At 39.9% G+C, this 21,551-nt stretch overlaps 1 protein-coding gene across 2 annotated transcripts in view; it reads right to left on the reverse strand.

The window, feature by feature from the left end:
• opcml (opioid binding protein/cell adhesion molecule-like) overlaps positions 1–21,551 on the reverse strand; it is a 326,658-nt gene that overhangs the window by 37,925 nt on the left and 267,182 nt on the right. For both annotated transcript variants that reach the window (XM_084029508.1, XM_084029507.1), the window contains one exon: positions 12,059–12,184. In XM_084029508.1, the coding sequence (XP_083885634.1) occupies positions 12,059–12,184 (126 nt within the window). The remainder of the gene's footprint in view (positions 1–12,058; positions 12,185–21,551) is intronic.

Here is a 21,551-nt window from a genome sequence, read left to right on the forward strand (position 1 = left end):
ACCCAAGAGGTCTACGATATTAGCTCATATTAGTCCAGAGACCAGACCAGACTATGTGGAGGAACAAGAGACTGTCTATGGTACAAACAAAAATGCTGCTGTATTTATGTCAAGATGACCTCATCCTCACCTCGTGTTGATGGAGCCGCTACAATGTTAGCATAGCCTAGAACCAGCACCACTGTCTCCTGGAACGCTCTCTCCACAGTCACTCGAAACGCCTCATCCTTCTAATTCAAAAACTCGTCAATTACCATCTAGTCACCACAGCCTTCAACCTACCCTAACCCTGTCACATGTCTCAGTTTGTTTTGTTTGTCTGTTTGAACTGTTTTTTTTTTCTATTTGTGGAAAGCGTCCTTGTGTTCCAATTAAAGGGACTTTAAAAGCAAACCTTTTTACAAATCACCATCATAGCATACTGTTGTTATTCCAGTGAAATTCTCTGAGCACCTCTGGGTGATGTCATGAACGCAGACAGGAAGTTTTTTTGGTTTCCCAGCAAATTAGGGACTTCAAAACATAGAAAGCAGCAATTGTGGTTATTTCAGCCATGATGAGTGAAGAGAACCTTAAAACAGATATTGATAAACACATTCAAGTTGAAAATTTCTACTGGTGTATATTGTATAATTTGTTGAGAACAAAATCACTGCACCAGGACGAACCCAGGGCCCACTGCACAAGGAGGAACCCAGTTCTCACTGCACCAGGAGGAATCTAGGGCCCACTGCACCAGGATGAACCCAGGACCCACTGCACCAGGAGGAATCCTGGTCTGACAATCACTCTGAGAATTTCTTCCCATATCTAACCTCAGCCAGGGTACCGTTGGCTATAACATGGAGGTCTCCCCAACCCTCCAACATGACTGCCCAGACTAGATCACTGACCCACCATCGAACTGGTCATGCTGGATGATGTTACAGGCAGCATAACGTTCACCACGGTGTCTCCAAACTCTTTCACGCCTGTCACGTGTGTTCAGTGTAAAGCTGCTCTCATCTGTGAAAAGAAGAGGACCTGCCAATCTTGGCGTTCTCTGGTGAACGGAAGGTTTCCTGTTATCTCCTCTGTTGTCTCATTCAAACGAGTTAAACGAGATCCATCCTCCCTCCAGATAAAAACCCTTTACAACACAGGTATTTCAACAACTCATTATGTTGATATATAGCAATACATTTGGAAACATTATGCCTCCTAACCCTCAGTTAAAAGATAAGACGGTGCAAACCAATCTCTTCTCTCTACCACTCTACCAAAGGAAACAGGTGTTAGTGCAAATGTCCACCTACTATGTGTTATTAATGATTTAGTTTCAAGGGGGAATTACTGACATTAGTTTTGTGACTAATGATTGAGGACAGGAGAGCAGCAGCCATTCACTTGGAACTGTCTGCACCTGTCTGAGGCGTTCTTATGGCTTTTATTGCAAATCACTCCGACACCACTAAGAGCAAATTGGGCACTCTGTGGTTAACTAATCCTTCCTTTATCCCCATGTGCACATATGTTTTGTTCTCCCTCTTTATTTCTGTTTTACTCACATACTCGCTGCACTCAGACCCTTTTCCTATTTACTAACCCGCGTCTCTACTTCTTCTGAATGCTTTGCACTTGTTTCTCACAGCCTTTTGCGCCTTGCGTGGGTGATGGGGTGAAACAGAAAGTTTGAGTGAGCCCTCCAGGTCCACGGCAAAGCAAACACAAACACACACCTACATCAGCATGGTGTACTCACACAACCGCACACTACTCCTGCCACCTCTAACAGCCAAACAACACCCAACACTCCCACGCTGGGATTTTAGAAGTGCATTTGGCCAATAAATTTGAAAAGATCGCTTGCTTGGAGACTTCCCAAAAGTGCACAGGCCATAGAACAGATTATCGGGAATTGCTTTCTTTAATGTTATATGCTTTATTATCACTAGCCAATGTTGTGTTTTGCCTGGCTGGCAAACAATCAGTGTCTCAAGACATATTCACAAAGCGAGAACTGCATCTGATTTATAGTAATTGTCTTACAGGACCAACATGAACTTTCGACAGACATGATACCCTTCTGTATCATAAGTGTGAGTTTAACTGTGGAGACTGAAAATGACTAACAATCATTTTTTAATGATACTGCCAATTGTTCTAAAATAGGTTTCATGGGGAAATTCACTTCAACAAGCAGGAGCTTGTTTTCTATTTGTCTTGGCCCCTAAGACATGCTGTGAACATATTAATGCTGTCTGCCACAGAGTCACTGCTGTCTAAACTAAAGGCTGTATTTATCAGCACTTAAAATGGGCCACACAAACAGGATTGTGTTTTTTCTTGTTTTTGAACATCCCTGGTGCTATGGAATAGTAACACCCACTGTGATCCCACACATAAGTGCAAACTTAAAAATAGATTCCCCTCTGCTGACAAACTTTTTCTTGGGATTAAAGTGTCAATCAAAACAGTTATACATTATGCATTCGTCCCATTTTGTGTATTTTTGGGGTGGTGTTGAGATGAAATAAAGAACATTTCTTCAAATGAGGAACCTGATTTTGAATCAGTATACCGGCTCCAGGCAGAGAGTATGGTGGCTGATGATCCAACAGTGTGACCTCAGTGAAAAGTTACCAAGCAAATTTGGATTTACAAATCATCAATCATTTGTAGCAGCACCAGCATATTTCTGCTTCATACAGATCTTGCCACACTGCTCTGCTATGTGTCCTGAAGTTTCTCTGGAGATTTTGTCTCTGCATAGAAGGTTTGCATGTGCTGTCACCATCAGAGTAAGGCTAAATCTTTACTGATGTACGATTTTTGTTGAGAACAAAATAACATAACGGTCAATGGAAACCAAAATCATCCATCCATTGAGGGCGCACCAGGAACAGGGCCCATCATAGTAGTGTGCCCTGGGGCCCATTGTAACTATCTTACATGACTGGATATTTGGAATCATATGGAATATTTTTGTGTCAAATTGTTATTTATACCCTTTAATATTGCTAAATTGTAGAAGAAAAAAATGCCATGAAAGCTGTGTTAAGGATTCGTTTCAAATGATAAATGATCCATGAAATGAAGTACCCTTGATGGTCATAATTCAGTCCAATCAGTAATGAGCAGTGTTGGGCAAGTTACTTCAAAAGCGTAATGCATTATTTATTACTTGTTACTGTCATTTCAAAGTAATTAGTTACATTACAATATTACTGTCTTTGAATTGTAAGGCATTACACTACTTTTACATTACTTTTGCATTACTTTTCGCCAAAATAAAAGGAAATATGGATTTTTTGTTCTCAATAGATCTTCTTGTGTTCAATGCAGCTCATTACACAGCAGGATGTGATGTTTTTTGCTTCAAAATAAAAGAACGAAAAACGGTTATCCCGTTATTCGTAAAAATGGAAAACGAGAAACGGAAAACGACTTGTTAATAACAGTGACATTTTTCTTTCCAGATTTGCCGTACGTCTTTTTTAATGACCCGGAAGGCGCTGTGTTATGCCGTGAAATTACCTGAAAGCCTACCTGAGACATTTAGGGGAGCTCTAAAACACTGTTCATAAACGCTCTGACAGCGTCTGACGCTCGCGTTTTTAAGTAAACCTACTGTTTTAAACTCGCACCAAAAGCGTTATGACGTGGACATAAAAGCGGTTCAAAACCGACAGGGAGAATCTGCCTCTTCGCCGCCACCCTCAGCTGTTGATCCTCGGTGTGCCAGGTCGGCTGCGCTCTGACCGACCGGGAGCCGCTCCGTGAGTCAGTGTCCAGCTCATGGAGCCTGCTAACAACAGCGCTTAATTAACATAGTGTAGAGTTACACGGACCGGCTTTCACACTTTTCCAAAAGTGGAGCGTATGCCCATCTCGCGATCGCGTTACTGAGATTTGTACCGAGTAAAATATTGCCAGTTTTTTTTTTTTAATGCCTTACATTACCGCGTTACAGCAAAACGTAATGCATTACAGTAATGCATTACTTTTGTAACGCGTTACTCCCAACACTGGTAATGAGTGTTTCCAATGATGGCTCAAACACAGCCTGAAAGAGACGACTCATGCTCCTCACTAAGGCCTACACATGTTTCTGTGGGGAAGCATATCATTCCTCGCTGACATCATCATAGAGTGTATATACGTACACAGTCATTGTGACGTCACCCATTGGTTTGTTGACTCCGCTTTTGAAGCCTCTAGTTCAGCTCTGTATTACAACAAGAACAATTGATTAAACACTGTTTAATGTCACATCTGGTTGCAGATATGAAGTGAACGATAAAAAAAAATCTCTCTATCTCAACTACAGAGGACATCAGATTACTGTACTATGTTTTTCGTTACCAATTTTTTTGTTATCATTTAACATTTTAATATATTTTTTAAATGGGTTAAACAACCATGTTCTGTCATCTTTCCAATACTTTTGCTCAATTTTTAGATCTATGCTGTAGTATCTTTTTCGTGCCAGTAGGCTATAGAGATATTTACTTGATTTATAATGACAGGTTTATGATTGCTATATTGAGACCAGGTTTTTAACAATTATGGCTAATGTCAATGAACAATGAGAAGAATTGTCGTTTATACAGGATAACATTTTATTACTTATTTTGTAACATATGTAATTAATACCTTTTGATACCTTTTATTGCATCATAAAACTTACCTTTAAAATAAACATTTTAAAATAATATATATTTTTTTCTTTTTCTTTATTTCCATTCTGCTAGGATCTACTGTAAGACACATGCCCTATTTATTGCTATGTTTTATTATTTATAGAAAAACAAATTAAAGCAATATGAAAAGTGGCTAAAAAAAAGATTGTAGCTTATGTAGTTTCTTCAACATTACCTTGTTATAAGCAGTACAGCTTTTAAGATGCAACAGAGGTCTCTCCAAATCCTCATTTTAAGTAAAAAATGTCATGAATATACATGAGGCAGCATATTTTCTAAATGATTACAAGATTGATATATCTCTGTTGTGTAGCACAGTTGAGTCTCTGTGCCAGTGAATGTTTTATTTTTTTGGTGGCAATCAGGCACCAATTAGTTTGACCCATTTTTATGAGAGAGAAGCAAGAGTAGCTGCATTTTGTTTTCCAGTTTTTTAATATTATTTTACTTGCAATGCAGCATCGTTTGGCTAACAGATTAATTCTTGTTAAACTCAGTTCTCTTCAGAATCAGAATCAGAAATGAGTTTATTGCAAAGTACATTTTCACATACAAGGAATTTGCCTTGGTGTTCAGTGTGCACAATAATTACAAAGAATAAAACAATAAAGCAAAGTACTGCAGTCAAGAACACAAATAAATTAAAATAAATCACCAAAAATGAAAAAAAGACAATATATATAGGCCTACAGCCATATATACACCATATTATATGTACAATTTAACAGTAGTACAAGAATGTTGTGCAAAACAGTCACAGTGTAATCATAATAATCATAGGCAGATGACTGTGTGTGTGTGTGTGTGTGTGTGGAGGGGGTAGAGTGCAACTACACTTTGTCACACTGTTGATTGATTGCAGTGTCAGTGGTCAGTGCAGCTCGGTGCTCAGACCATCATATGGATTGCTAAAGGGCTTGAACCTAGAGAATGCATGCAGAACTCACTTCCAAATACAGCTGGTTCCTGACAGAATGTTACACCAGACACTTTAAGGTTGCTCCAATCATTTTGTTGTAAATTGGATTTACTTACAAACTGTGAATATGGCTAATTAGATAGTTAAACATTGTCAGTTATTGCTCTTACATAAACTCTTGAGTAGTCTTTGAAGTTGATGATGATCTAATACCCTTGAAGGACTGTACCTGTTCTACTGTATAGTATCATTAACCTTCAACCAGGTTTTAATATTCTGGTAACATGATAAAGTCTGACTGACTCTCTGCTAACCATGTCTCTTTCCAGATTAAATAAAGGGGTGTGCGTGTATTGTTGTTTGATTTTTTCTTTCCGTTTACATTTCTCACCACTCAGCAACCTATAAAAACAGACTGTAGATTTTCTGAACAACTCCACAGAAGCTGTTATAGTGGAAATCATTCTTAGGTGAAGTCAGTCATCATTAGGTTGTTTTCCCCACAGGGAACTAACACATGAAAGTTTGCCTTTATTGCATGTCTTTATTTTTGCATTTCATCTTTGTTCTCTGATTCTCTCATATGATTGAGCTGAGAGGGAACATCAAGCTTCCCCAGCCTCTTCAACTCGACAACTGGAACTCTATTGATTTAAGGACTAATGCAGCTAAGACTGCTCTCTGAGAATCAAGGGTTTGTCCTGGGTGACATATCAAATCACAGCTGGCATTTGTAGTAGTTGGCATCTTGGTTGCTGTTCAGCAAAATACTTGGCTCTGTTTTGTGAGGAATTGCCTTATAAAGCACTATACTGTTAAGTTGTGTCCAAATTGTATTTAGTTGCAGTTGTGTAGCTCTATTCCCTTGAAAACGATGTCCTTCCTCTGTGTATGGTAATTCAATTTCTTTCAAAACGCTTGCAGCTTATTCTGCACCTCCATAACAGGGTCTAGCTCCATCAAAGCACCGTTAATAAAATCATGTCCTCCACTATTTTTTTTTACCTCTGCCAAGGAGATGATGTCTTTTGGTTTGGCTGTTGTTTGTCAAAAGGATTGTGGAAGAAAATACTGGCCTGATTTTCATGAACCTTGGTGAAAGTGAACCCACAAAATGACGGAATGGATCATAATTAAGGGGCGGATACACTCATTCTTTTTTACTTTCAAAATGGAGCATGGTTTTTGCGAGGCCCTTGAACCTCCACTCACAGGAGCTCCACCCCGGGCCCCTGGTGGTATTCAGTTGACAGCTCCACATCTCTCTTTACCCAAATGTCCAAAACATACAGCTGCAAAACTGATGATCACAAAGTCAATCATCAATCTTTGGTCACGGGTTATGACTTATGACCCTCCGTATGCTTGAACATTGTGTTTGTTATGGCCGATCCATGATGAGCACGTTCGATGACAAAGCACAACTTTGCTTCAGATCATGCAAGCCATTCCTGCCAATCAACAGATTTTCACTGCTAAGGCATCAAATAATGCAGCTTGGTCAGTGCTCCTTGACGTATGACACAGATGCTCATTCAGCATGGGACACATGAAAAAGATGCTAGGGTGGAATATAGAGCCTCATAGCAGTGACTGCACTCATTGACGTCTTGGAGTGAGAAGGTGGACACGGTATACATATTGTAGATTCAGTGTGATTTATACATCATCCTTCCATCATCTTCAATGTCCATGGCAAATAAACTTACCTGGGAATGTAAGAATGAAAGGGGCCAACTGTCACAATATTGTCTGCTGGAGCAGCAGAATCAGATTTTAAAGATCATTGCAGCAAAACATACAGTACTTCATCCATGACATGAATATTACATGGATCTATGCACTAACTGGAAAGCACAAAACAGCAATAAAAAAAACTGCCACTAATTAACGCAAAATAGTGTTCATCAGAGACATCTTACAGCAATTTCGCAGGTATTACTGCTTAGCATGGTTTTGTACTCGTTAAAGAACAATGTTTATTTTAAAAGACACTATGAATGTAACAAGTGCATTGACACGCTGACTGATGTGCAAACGCATCAAGGCATAAAATAAAATTTGTCAATCTTAATTGGACTTTCGGTTTCACACAGGACACAAAACAATGGTCTCCTGAATGGAAGTTGTGTGTTTGTAGTGAGATGCAGCGTGTTTGGGGCCATCAGGTGTCCTTTAATGACCTGAATCTAAGGCCCATCAGAGAAAGCAAGTCAGGAAATGGCAAAGGTATATTATTAGGTGTGTCAGAGGTTAGCATCAACAGTTAATCATCTGTAACGAGCACAGGAAGTGAGAATAAGCATAGCACTATGTTATATTATATGCTATATAAGTCTTAGTCCTCGTATGTTCAATATGTTGGTAGGATGAGGGTTAATGAAGCAAACCTTTTGGGACAAATATGTTCATAAGCACAGCATCACGTGGCTCTGTGGGGCTATACTTGAGTGCAGTGTTGCTAGAGTTAAATGCTAACATCAGCATGTTAGTACATCCTCTAAGACAATGCTTACATGTTTATGTCTAACAAGTGCTGCAAGAATAAGTCCTAAAATGAGTCCCCGGAAATTAGTCAACAGTTCATCTGGTTCCATGAGTGGATATTTTGGTGAGATGCCTGGTCTGAATATTTATCGAGGGAACCAGTGAAGCCAATGCAATAGTGCAGTGATGCTCATTTTTTTTTCCAGTAGAGCCACACTTACAAGACAAAGGCATTTTCATGACTATCGAACACTGTGTGTGTGACAGACAGAGAGGAGAGACGCTGGATGAAGCGGTGTTAATTACACTAAAACACAGTAGAGACTCTCGACAACATGTATTCAGATTTTGACAAATTTCACAAAATTCCGCATTTTACAGTTGATTCCATTTTCATTGTCAAATTCTGCAATTATGTCCGCGTTTTCCACATCGTGGAAATCATAGAGTCCTGCTATTATTTTAACACTAATGCAAGCCACAAATTGAGGCTTGGTGAGCTGCAAGAGGCTCACGAGCCGTGCAATGAGTAACACAGATATAGTGCCTTAAACTTTCATTCGCTCTACTTGCCATCAGATGGCGACTCATCTTGTTGCAAAAAGAAGTACGACAGCATGCAGTCTATGAGAAAATGACCCTACTTCTCTCTTGATTTATTATCTCAGTAAACACTGAACTCATGAGTTTATGGTCTCAATCGCTAGTTTAAAGTCATCTTCAATACATCATGTTGTTAATTTGGTAAATAATGCTCCCATTTAAAGTCAGATGAAGCAATGTTTCCTTCGTGACAATGCATACAGACAACTTTACACAGTATCTGATAGCAAATAACAACACCTCTCAGTCACAGAACCTGTAAGGTACAGAAAACATCACAAACCATCTGTCAACGTCAGTGGAAAAGCGAAGGCCCAAACGGACAACTGAGAGAGTGTACATTCACAACCTATCCACTTTAATGAGCCTTAATGGGCAGAAGGGATCCATATCGCATTGTCCCCAGAATAAACTGTTTTCCCACAACCATATATCTTCTAATCCTTTTAGTGGCCAGCAGCCAGAGATTCAGGGGACACTGCTGAATAATTTATGTCGTCTCCACTGAGTTGAAATGAGGACTGAGTCCTGCAGTGCACACAATAAAGGTGAGAATTAAATTGACATTAAGTATACGGCCATAGATGCTACGTATATAGGCTGTCTGCACAGCTTACTTATGTCTCCAGTTGTATTGGTGGATTTATTGTCGTATACTGTAGATTCTCCCTTCACTCAACGGGTAAAACGAGATTCAGAATTGTTGCTGACAATGACTCCATTTTTATTGTGTTAATAAACTCCAGTCTCAAATTAGGCAGTGCATTTGTTTCAGTATTTCCATTTTTCTTCCAGGTTCTCCAGAGACTATTTCCTCATGTCACTTGTCATCTTCATACTGAATGGTGAGGCGTCTTTCTGCATCATCAGCTGCTACAGTACATTTGCTCATGTTCCTGACACCGTGCGAGTGTGAAGATTTTCAAAGATATGCCATGGAAAAACAACCATCAAATTGGGTAGGCAGTTACATTGCCGATTTGAGACTTTGGAGATATGCAGTTTAACTCAGGGAGAAGACTGCTCTCTTCAGTGCTGTACCAACAGACACAAACACTCTCCTCTGAGGGAACAGTCCATTATCGCTGGTGACAAACATGAAAAGCAAACGGTGAGGAGCAAGTCTGGAAAATGCCACTCTGCAGCAAAAAAAAAAACATTTAAGATTCTGACTGCCAGCAAAAATGTCTTCGGCTGCCCAAACATCTCCTCACATAGTCACTCTTTTTATTAGTGCAACTCAGACAAATGTCATGGAAGATAACCCATTATATTCCCTGTTGACAATAACACATACACACATACATAAACGCAGCACACCAGGCTCCCTGGATGCCTGTACATGACTTCATGATTGGTGATTCTATCTCAGAGTTGGTCGTGAGGAGTGACTTTCTTTTTTTCCAATTGCAAACCATATAACAATCAATTAAACATAGACTCAGTGTTTCCCACACATTGACGAGACTATGGCGAACTGCTGTAGTCTAATTTAGGACGCCATAGTCTCAATGTTTGCCCAAAATTATTTTATCAAGGCAAATGGACTTAACTAGCAGCATCCCCTGCTTTATGGTCTATCTTGACTAATGTACTGAATGAACATCATGCTGGATTGAAGAAGACTTGAAACTAGAGATTGAGACCAAAAACTCATGTTTACTGAGATAATACATCAAGTGAGATTTAGGATAATCTCAGACTTCCATACAATTAGACTTATTTTTGCAACCAGATGAGTCTCCCCCTGATGGCCAGTAGAGATAATGCAGGTTTAAGGCACTTTAGCTTGGCTTCACATTTCAGAAGCAGAGGCTGCTGCCTGCTATCGACACATTTTCTTTCCTTTTTTTTATCTTAAAATGCAAAAATAATATTGGCAGTGTCTATGATACAATAGTTGAGATAATTTGTTTTGTTTGTTGTTATTGAGTCTGTGAAGAAAATCTGAGCTTGAACTGAACAAACTGAGCTTGCAGTGAACAGGGTTCCAGCATTAAATAGGTATTACATTATGCAACTTATCAGCCTTCATTAGCAACAGATTAAATTATTCTGGTAGGTTGTATTGGAGAGAAATAAATATCATAGGGGGTAAAATTAGCTTTGAAGTGTGGAACAGGTGCCAAATTCTATGTATATAAAAAACATCAAATTGAACTCAGACCCCAGAGGGGTGTTACGAAGCATAAAGTCATTGTAAATGGCACCATCTGGCCGGTGTGTATCCGTCATTAAAGTGATTGTGATTACAATTCCCACTTCAAAGAAGCGGGTTGCGGGGGAGATCATGATTTTCAGAGTAAATATTGGGGAACCAATACAAATGGGTGTTTGGAAATGCTGTGGCTTGCTGAGGTGGTGGAGAGCCACTGGGCTGGGGGAACCAGATTCTGCTAGCTCAAGATAACGGAGTGTGTGAGAGAGGAACAGCTGGGCTGTAAGCATTCATGTCATGTTGGGGGCTGAACATCTGATCCTATAGAGAAGCAGCGCATGACTCACACCGCTGAATGCTCAGTGGGAAGCAGGGAGCTGACACAATTAGAACACAGAACACACATGCGTGCACACACATGCAGGAACACAGAGCTTCTTGGCTCTCCTTCAGGCTGAAAGGTGCCAGCACAACAGAACAGACCAAAGCAGCCGTGGCCTCCAGCCAAATCATGGTTGATTGGAGTTGGGTTGTGTCAGGCCACAGGTTATACAGTCTCAACCCCTCCAATCCACAGGTTAAAACGAAAACAAGGCTTTAGTCAATAGATTAAAGCCAGGCATTATTCAGCCGAAATCCTCTCGTGGCTGTGTTAACACAAATGCTGCAGATTCATATCCCACTGTAGGTAAATGGCTGCTCTGCACGTAGGCGAATATTCATGTGCAGCAAGTGTTTGATGTGTGTTTTGTGTGGGAATGTCGACATCAGGCCTCGTGCGTAGGAGGCCTGGTTCAGTCACCTTTACACTGAGGTAATGCTGTTGCAGCTTTGCCTGACACAACTGTTTTGTGAAATATCTGATTTACCTTTGACGGTTTGAAAAGTAATCGACAAGCATTTCATACAAAGATGACTTTATAATGCATGAAAGAAAATTAAGACTCAGAAAAATAAATCTGAAACATCTTGTTTTGTACCTTCCCACTGACTACTGAATTCTAGCTCCACATAGAAACTAAAGATTGTTTTCGCTGTGCCAGTAATCCTGTTTCCTGTAACTGCACACAGAAACCTCCAGTTTATAGCCGGATCTTGCTCTTCATCTTAATGTTCTATATAAACCTTCTCAGTTAGATACATTTTTATAAAAGACAGCTTTAAGGCCAATAAATTAAAAAAAAAATGAAAAAGAAATAAAAACCTTACCTCTTGGTGAATGATGCTTCCATATGATGTTGGCCTCAGGTCGACCGACCGCCAGACAAATAAGATTGACGTTGCTGCCCTCGTTCACCGTGATGTCCTTGGATATGTTAGTGATCCTGGCGGGTACTGAGGGCGAGAGAGAAAATCATGATTGATGCTTTTAGCTTAATTAATGACACGTGAGCAGGGCTTGCTGCTCCGCGTGATCAGAACAGTGATGAGGTTAAAAATAGCCAACGGGTTGGGGACTCAATTAGCATGAAATTAGCTGACAAATTTGACAATTCTGTGGCTCGCTTTGTGTTGTACATGATTGATTTTCTTCATCATGTATGTTTGCCACCCTGCTTGTTAGACAGGTGACGGATTTGAAGTAAGCGCAATTCCATCTCTCTGACTGAACCAGTTTGTTTGGTGTGTGTTCCTCCGGCTTCTTGATTAAGTGTAGCCGGTGAGATTGTAGTTTCAAATCAAGGGTCTGAAGTTATCCTTCTTCACTCTAATTGAACTCAGTCCTGGTGACTTGAACTTTAGGATCATTAGTGCAACGGACAAGACATGATTTCATTATGAAAAATTCCTGTATTATCCTCTCAGTGCAGTTCAGGAGACGTTAGCTGGAATTAAAACGAAATGATCCTCAAGGCTGAGAAGTGATGAAGGAAGGAGAACCATCTCTCATTCTCTCATCATCAACTCCTTATCCGGGGTGAACCAACAATCTGCATTACAGTTGAATGTATCGGACAATAAGGCTACAACACAGGCCAGCTATTATTATTACTTTACCATATAGAGAACATTTTTTTGTAGGCCAAAATGCATTTCATCCACCGAACCAAAACACATTCAAAGAGCACATTTGAATTAAAAACAAGGAAACCAAAAGAGAATAAAATGCCTAATGTCTATTCTGTTGCTTATAAGTTAAGGTTTCTATCACATTTGTTATGCTGTTTGGGTTATTTCTACATGTAAGTGGCACAGGTTAATGTGTTGGGTTAGTATAATTATACCTTTCCATAATTAATAACTTTATTTTGACTGATCCCCAGGTGACTAATTAACGTATTCTCTTGCTGTCAATTAGTCAAATAACTATTCATAATGTTAAAGTTTAGCTTCACATTATATTTCACACAGTTGTTATTAAGAGAGCTTAAGTTCAATAAAATGATTTCAAACATAACAGTAAAAACAGATTTATCCCAAGTAAAACACCCAATATACATTTTTTTAAAGTAAATAACTAATAGTGGATTTTGCTCCTCATCCATATTTTGATTAGACATAAACTCAATGAAAAGCCATGAATCACATGGCCATTATGTGGTCTGTGCCAGGGGACCGGCGCTTTACAGACATGCTACGGTGCATCCCATTGACCTTTGAATGTATCAATTCATTTAGCATGCATCGCTTTAGTCAGCTGTTTGGTTCATTTAGGATGATGTGTGTGCAGCCTGGTTCTCTAAATGCCACACAAGAACGTGCTGTTGACATGGAACCTTGATTATAACATTGATCACCACTATCTCATAACTCACTAGGTGTGATTCAGGTACAAAAATAAAGGCTCATTCCATGTTCTACACACCACGAGTTGTATTGGTTACACCCACAGCAGCATCAGAGCTCTATTCCAGTTTCAGCTGAAATGCAATGAGTTGCGTAGACGCTCTCTAAGTAACTTATCCACCATTTCTCTTCAGACATTTACACATTAACGATGCTTCCATTCACAAAACTGGATTACACATACAGAACTGATGACACAATGAATTGTATTATGAAAAGAATAATTACACGCAACACTCATTCAATAAAATGGCTCAGTTCGGCCATTAATATGACTATTAATGCCTCTAATGCTGGCTGACTGTATTGCCTTCATTCTCACAATACAAATCTTTACACATTGACCAAACAGTGAACTGGTAATCTGGGATTTACAAGAAATGTTCTCATTCTAATAATACGTCTAATAACAAGCCTACATATACAGAATGTGGTTTAAACAAGTATGTGACTGTAATATATTCTATAGAATCCCAAGATAAGTGAGTATTAACATTTTTTAAAAATTGTGGAAAATATAAAATAAATTATACTAGTGAGCTGTGGCTCTGGTAAATGGTTAGTCCAGTCCCCACAATATTTTACAACTAGATTCGTTTAGATAACAATACTTATTCATTTTTATCAGCTCGAACAGGCTCATTCAAACCGGCTACTCCACATTCACTTTTATACAGTTTAAAATATTAAATATGAATTATTGGTTATTATTTATTGATATATGTGCTTCCATATGCATATGGCTCAGCTCATCAACATTTAAAATCCAATATTACAACAATAGGCACAAAGTCGCAGAACGGACAAGTCAGACGGACTAGAGAGAGACGCACTGCAAGTTCCATCAAGTTCATGCTACTGTGACCTGCTGACGTCAGACTGAGACGGGAGAAGTTTAAGTTTAAGTTTACTTCCTGTGTTGTTTTTCTTTTGGTGGATTGTTCCACGACATCCTGTCATCATAGCTGTAAACATCGACGCCTGCTTTGACAAGTTGGGGAGGCGGGGCCTTTACCCAGTTTGCGATGCCACTCAGGCAATCTGTGTCATGAGTGTTGTACAAAAAGAAAACATTTTGAGGAGAGGGTTGCTTCCTTTGTGTAATATGTGATCCAGTATTCTGAATTGGCACAATAAGGTTTCATTCGGTTTCACTGTGAAACATATGAACATTATTCGAAAGTAACAATAAATAAATTGTTTTTTGTTGTTCACATAAGTAATGTTACATGTAATGTTTTTTTGGTTCATTGATACTATTGGGATAGACGTGATCACTTCTGACCTCCATGGTTGTCGATGTCAAAAGAAAGCTTCCAGGATGTGGACAACAAAAGCCCAAAACATTCACTTTGGAAAAGTGCCGTGCCCTTCTTCTTTTCAGGTAAAGTGATGAAAGTTGACAAAAGTTCAACACTTCGGCAAATTGCACATGATGTTGCACACAGCGTTTTGTTGGTTTCCCATAAGGGCAGAGGGATGTCACACAGCTGACTCTTTGCTGTGTGAAAACAGAATCCACAGATAGCCGAGCACACGAGGGTCTTTTTGTCTGTGTGACCTAGAAATGTATCTTGTGTTATCTGACCCGCATTTTTAATATCATCAAACAAGACTGGAGCAGTACCAAGGCTGATAAAACAGATATTCAGAGAATAGAATAAAACATTGGCTAGTCCTTTGATCATTAAGCTTTAGAAAAATCGAAAATTAAGTAATTAGTTGATGCAAAAATAGCATACTGAGGGAGCCATCCAGAAAGGAAATGTGTTTCTTGTCAAAGTATATTTAAAATGTGTCATTTTCTCTCTTTTATGTCTTCCATGATTAACAAATCACTGGAATCAGTTTAAAATGGCTTTTGAACTTGTACCTGAAAACTGCAATACTTAGACCAAAGAGAAATGTTAATCTACAATCCTCAGTTATTATAAGGCAATTCATCTTCATGACGTTCTTTGAACAAATTGTGTTTTGGTCCTCAATAATTGTTGTTTCTTTCACAAGGCCATCATTTGTTTTTCCGGGAGAAATTCTGTGAAACCTAGTTTGTGTATGTAAATACAAAGAAATACCACTAAAAGGTTCTTACAATTTATCTAAAATATTCCACTGTGAACATCAGAGCAGCTGCTTTCTGCAGATATATGATTAATGGAAGTAGCATTAAGTAGTATAAAGTAAGCTGCTTAATGCAGTTGTGTAGACCTAAATGAGGAGTTCATCAGTGATGTTATTATATCACATAAAGGATTTGTCCATATGCTGTGGTATACAGGCAGCAACCTCCAGTTCCGCAAAGGGAAGCTAATGTTGAAGTGCCTTAAAATTGCATTCTCTCTGCTGGCCATCAGGGGGTGACTTGACATGGAAGTCTACGAGAAAATGATTCTACTTCTTACTTGATTTATTATCAAGATTGCAAACATGATTTTATGGTCTCAATCTCCAGTTCCAAGTCTTCTTCAATACAGCATGTTCATTTAGTAAATGATGGTCCATTTAGAGTCAAACTTGCTTTAGGGCGGGGCTACCTTTTGGTTGACATGTTGCTACCACGGTGTTGCCGGTCTGGGAGTTGTCCATGTTTTTTTCTTAGATCTTTAACCATTTCACAATGTTGTTCAGTTCATTAAGATTAATTGCAGCAAATTGGACACCTTAAAAACATTTTATTCAGCGTTTGTTGCACTCAACTCTCTCATTCCAAAAAAACAAAAATGCCGATGGCCAAATCCCCACAGCCTTTTTCTCGGTCGTGTTTAGATAGAAAACTAACAGCCAGAGGTCACCAAATCAATTTCAAATTACTTTCAATACCATAACAGGAGCAGTGTAAAATGTTCTCTGATCCCAGGTCACCGCTGTAAGTGATCCAGCAGATTTCCGGCCAAACCTGGCGGCGAAATGCAATGAAGAGGCTTCTGCAAATGTCTACTGTTTACTGCAATTAGACTAATGCCACATAACTAATATTGTAATGATTCGTTCAGGGCAAAATGCAACATGTGGTGCCTTTAAGAGGCTCTAAAAGGAGACGGGGAAGCACAGAGGTTTGAGGATGCAGGAGGCACCGCTTCCTCAGACACACTGACCTCCGGCATGGACGAATGAACAAGCATCTGTGTAGAGAGTAGCTTGACAATGCCAGTGGCCAGGTGATTAAAAAGACAGCTCCTCTGCCACCAGGGCTGTCGGTGGATGTGAGCGGGAGCCCGGGGACACGTCACTCTTCATGCCGGCACAGCCAAGGTGTTGCAGCCAGTAATTAATTAGAAAATGGAATCAAGAGGATTCCCAAAGAGGGAAAAGGCTTCTTTCTCTGGGTGTTTATTGAACTTCAGGGATTGACTGATGTGATTGTATTTCTTTGTAAGATTTTTTTCCTCCCCCAAATCAACTGTCATTGTGCTGGTAAATGTGTTTCATTCATGGGGAGAGAAGCAGATACAGGGCAGAAATGTGACGTTGTGTCGTTATCAGTAGGGCACACTGTTGCATTGGGACAATGCTGCACAGCGATGTCTGTTAGGAAATGTATTATACATTTATGGCAATTCTCCAGTCAGACAATGTAATGGGAAGTAAATTTAATCCATTTGGGTTTGAAGGGGTCAGGTGGACTCAAAACAAGAAGTTTTCAAAGTAGGCTGAGCTCCAGCATCCTGCTCTCCTCCTGGGAGTCCTCCGTTATCCTCACACACTGGTGGAAGGCGATAGTACAGTGCAGGAATACTTCAATACAAATCCTGCCTCCAAATAAGGATGTTAAAGTACACATGTATTTATAGGAAAATGTATTTCAGCATGAAAACAATAACAACACGACACAAACAATATCTATCATGTTCTATACGTTGGCAGTGTAGTGGGTTCCAGTTTAATTGATGTCTACTCTGCCTTCACCCAACGTCAGAAAGCAGCCTTTCAGATGTTTCGGAAAATGTATCAATTGTGGATGCCACCTCACTACACCATCAATAAAGGAGCCAAGCTACTGAAAAGCTATTTGATTTGATGCTACAACCACTATGATCTACTGGGAAATCTAGTTCAACTAGTAACGTCGATACTGACCAACACTGGTTATTTTCTACCATGTTGTGTCCTGAAATTAGATACTAACTTTGTATGGTTGGATGTTTTGAAGCTTGCAACATTCAGTGGGTCCCCATTTTTTTTCCTTCACATTACCATTATTCCCATTGCCACCAGTGGCAATCAGACTGGTTTTGCAACAACTTTAAAGGAATACTTCACTCATTTGCATTAAGCTTTGTATAGTTAGAAACAACGTCATGTTTTCAACCCGCCTATAGGGGGTGGGACCCACTGAGACTACAGACCTTTTACAGACCAGTGGTGGGACCCACTGATTCTACAGACCTATTACAGACCAGTGGTGGGACCCACTGAGACTACTTTAGTATTCAGCAGAACAATATGCACTTTGGAGCACAACAACATTGTGGTCATTACTTATGAAATAGTAAATGCCACGTAAGAAAAACTAGTAAATGAACCCCAAGAACTGATGACTTTAGACATGAATTTGCATGTGAAGAAAAGGAAAGGAAGCAAAGAAGCGAGCTTATTTTTGAACCTTTGACATCTCCCAACATCAAAGCCTCTGCTCCTCTGACAACATCACCAAATCTATAATAGATGCTAACTCTTCTTTCATAACAAATTACTCTGCGACTCAAACATCAAAGGAATCACTGTCAGTGCTTTTTCCAATGTGCCATCTCATCTCGGAAACTACAGACATCTTTGACAGATATCTTGGTAACATTCAATGTTCTTGTCAGTGGTTATTGTTAATTCAGAGGCCCACCCAACTCCGAGGGCGGGAGCGAGAAAGGGAACGTTGTGGCTTGGAAACATGATAAAACAGCGCTCGTGCTTTGGTGAGGTGAAATAAACTGGGTTAGCTCTCCCACTGGCTGGTAGAAGGCACATGCAGTGACACCTGCCTTCAAACTTCCAAGCCTCTCAGTTCAAAGGCAGCTGTTCATGTGGGACCCGTCTTATGTTACAGGATCTGGTCCAAAGTAATGACAGCACCGCTGATGTGAAAACCAAATGGCAGAGTGTGATGCACTGCGTAAATATATTACCTTGTGATCGCCATGAGAAAAGCAGCACACACGTGCTGGCTGAGAACGCGGAGTCTTTAATTCCTTGTGTTTACACGTCCAGACTGTCGGCCATGTGTTCATTTTATTGATGAGCTGACTAGGTGATTACTGCCACTGCTGGGCCCTCGTACCTGTCTTTAATATTTTCTGGCTTAGGGCCTTTGTTTAGATCGAGCCCCTTTTTTCAGCGTCTTTTTTTAGTTGTTTTCAATGAGAAGAAGAGCTTATCTGGCTGCTTTTTTTGTGGCCGCTCTGAGCTCTTTAAGTCTGAACTTTTCAGAAAATTGCTTGTGACATAACCCTAGAATATTTTTAAAAAATCCTATTCATTACATTCATTTATTTCATTCCTTTTAGTCCTCATTCTGTAAAAGCATGCTAATGCCTAATGTTCTGTGGGTTACTACAGTCATGAGTCACATATATTTAATTAGCTTTTAAAAAACACGGTTGCAACTCTTGTATTAACTACATTAACTTGCCGACCACCACTTGGCCTGAGGGTGGGGGTGGGGGACCAGTGATAAATCATCATTTAAAACAGGCATACAAAATAAATGGTACTTAAGTCAGCGTTGTCAGGTGAACTCTGGTGCTTTACACAAGTCAACAGGTGTCTCTAGTGATCACTCTGTCATAGGCCAACATCAGAGAGACCAGGGAAACAGGAATAGCACGTTATCCTCACATCATTTCACAGTGCAAATTGAAAAAAGATCTGTGATGCTCCTTGTGCACACGTGACTTTTCACTTCAATATTTTGATATCCTTCATGTTTCCTGTTTCACCACAAAGAAAAGAAACCCAAAACAAATTCTGGATGTGCAAATAGCCGTAAGCGTAATCCGTTTTGGTTTCAGCGGTGCACGGGTCGGACGCAGCTGACATGTTTGCTGGCTTCTTGTGAAAAGACAAGCCGACCCTAGCCCCGCCCTGTCTCACCCAATCACTGACGGGCTTTCATTCTTCATGCCTAAAACTAACCATTGGCCGATATGAGCAGGTGGGAACTAGCAGTAAGAGACTGGAACATGTGGGAACTAGCAGTAAGGGACTGGAACATGTGGGAACTAGCAGTAAGAGACTGGAACATGTGGGAACTAGCAGTAAGAGACTGGAACATGTGGGAGCTAGCAGTAAGAGACTGGAACATGTGGGAGCTAGCAGTAAGAGACTGGAACATGTGGGAACTAGCAGTAAGAGACTGGAACATGCGGGAGCTAGCAGTAAGAGACTGGAACATGTGGGAACTAGCAGTAAGAGGCTAAATGTGGATGGGATAATGTTGCGTTCAAGGCAACTTGAAGTACGGGACAAACAGCTTCTCTTATTAATTCAACACGGAACGCAATATTTAAGTGTAAAATAGGGGACAGTTAAGAACGTTTACGTGATAACTCCATATTTTACTGGACGGGTGGTAGCCTAACCCAAATCACAACAGTCTTCGTTGGCCTCTACGGGGGGATCAAACAATAGCAGTGGTTTCAGTCACTGGCTCTCGACTCTAGTTCAGTAAGCCTACTACACCCGTAGGTGGTACTTATTGTGAAAAAAATTTGTAATACAAAACAATAGTAGCCCAAACAGAAAAAAAGACAGTGGTTGAAGTGCTGATATTATGTTAAGATATTGTTGTGATAGAAACATTGAAAATATTGCTCCCCAACAACCTGCAGACACTTTTCTGCCCAAAAAATACACTACATGGACAGAGAACCTTCAGCATTTTCAACCTGCGAATATATATTTTAAGCCATATTCTTATTTTCTCTTATACAAACAACTGGTTGACCATAAGAAGGTCACATACCGTATTTCACTTTTCAGATGCATAGTAAAGTGTGTTGCAGGAATTAGCCCTAAAACCCAGAAATGAGTCAGCATTTTTGAGCTTCCTATTCCATCGTCTTGAAGTCAATGTGTTTTTTGAACAGGTTTTGGTTAGATGCCTGAAATAAGGTCTGGGCTTAACACCTTAAGCAAGTTGAATGTATTGTTCTACAATATAAAACGTAAATACCCCACTCGTGAATTTTGAAACTTGTCAGTGTCTTTAAAAAGGCGGTTGCTAACAAGTAGCTAAATGAGACTCCTCTAGCTTAGTGGTAGTGACGTTGAGTCATGTAACCGTGGTGCAGGTGGTTTATAATCTAAATGCTCACTCTCATTTCTAACAAATCTAATGGAAACATCCTGTTGGCTTTCAACGAGGGAACCAATGCAATGCAAGTTTTCATTTTGGCCTCAAAAAATATATCATCCCAGCAGCACTATTAGAGCTGATGACATTTGAGTCAGAGTATATTCTTTCTTTCTCTATCTTTCTCCACATGCAGCATTCATCCAAACCCAGCTCCCTCACTCAGAGTATCAAAGGCCAGCCTTTGTGTGTGCCAGCTAAATTAGATTGCTGAAAAACTGCTTTCACAAGGGAAGAAGCTGAACATGAACATCTACCATTGTGGAGGTCAAGAATCATGACCACCAACAATCCCATTACCAGTGCTGCCTGCTCCGCTCCTATTACTTCCAGCTCATTGTGATGGTGCTTATACTGTACTGTTTATCTTTACACACTGAGTTGAGAGTTATAGAGTTCAAGAACCAAGTTGAAAACACTTCTAAAGTGATAAGAGACTTCTGTTAAAGTCCTCCTCGCTGTGGGAATCCCACAGAGCTCATCACCTTTTGTAAAGAAGCCCTTGGTCAGTGGCAGCACGCATTTGCTCGTGGGCTAAATGGAATGACAGCAGCTATTATTAATTTGGAT

Source organism: Eutrigla gurnardus, assembly GCF_963514095.1.
Source record: "Eutrigla gurnardus genome assembly, chromosome: 15".
Classification (NCBI taxonomy): Eukaryota; Metazoa; Chordata; class Actinopteri; order Perciformes; family Triglidae; genus Eutrigla; species Eutrigla gurnardus.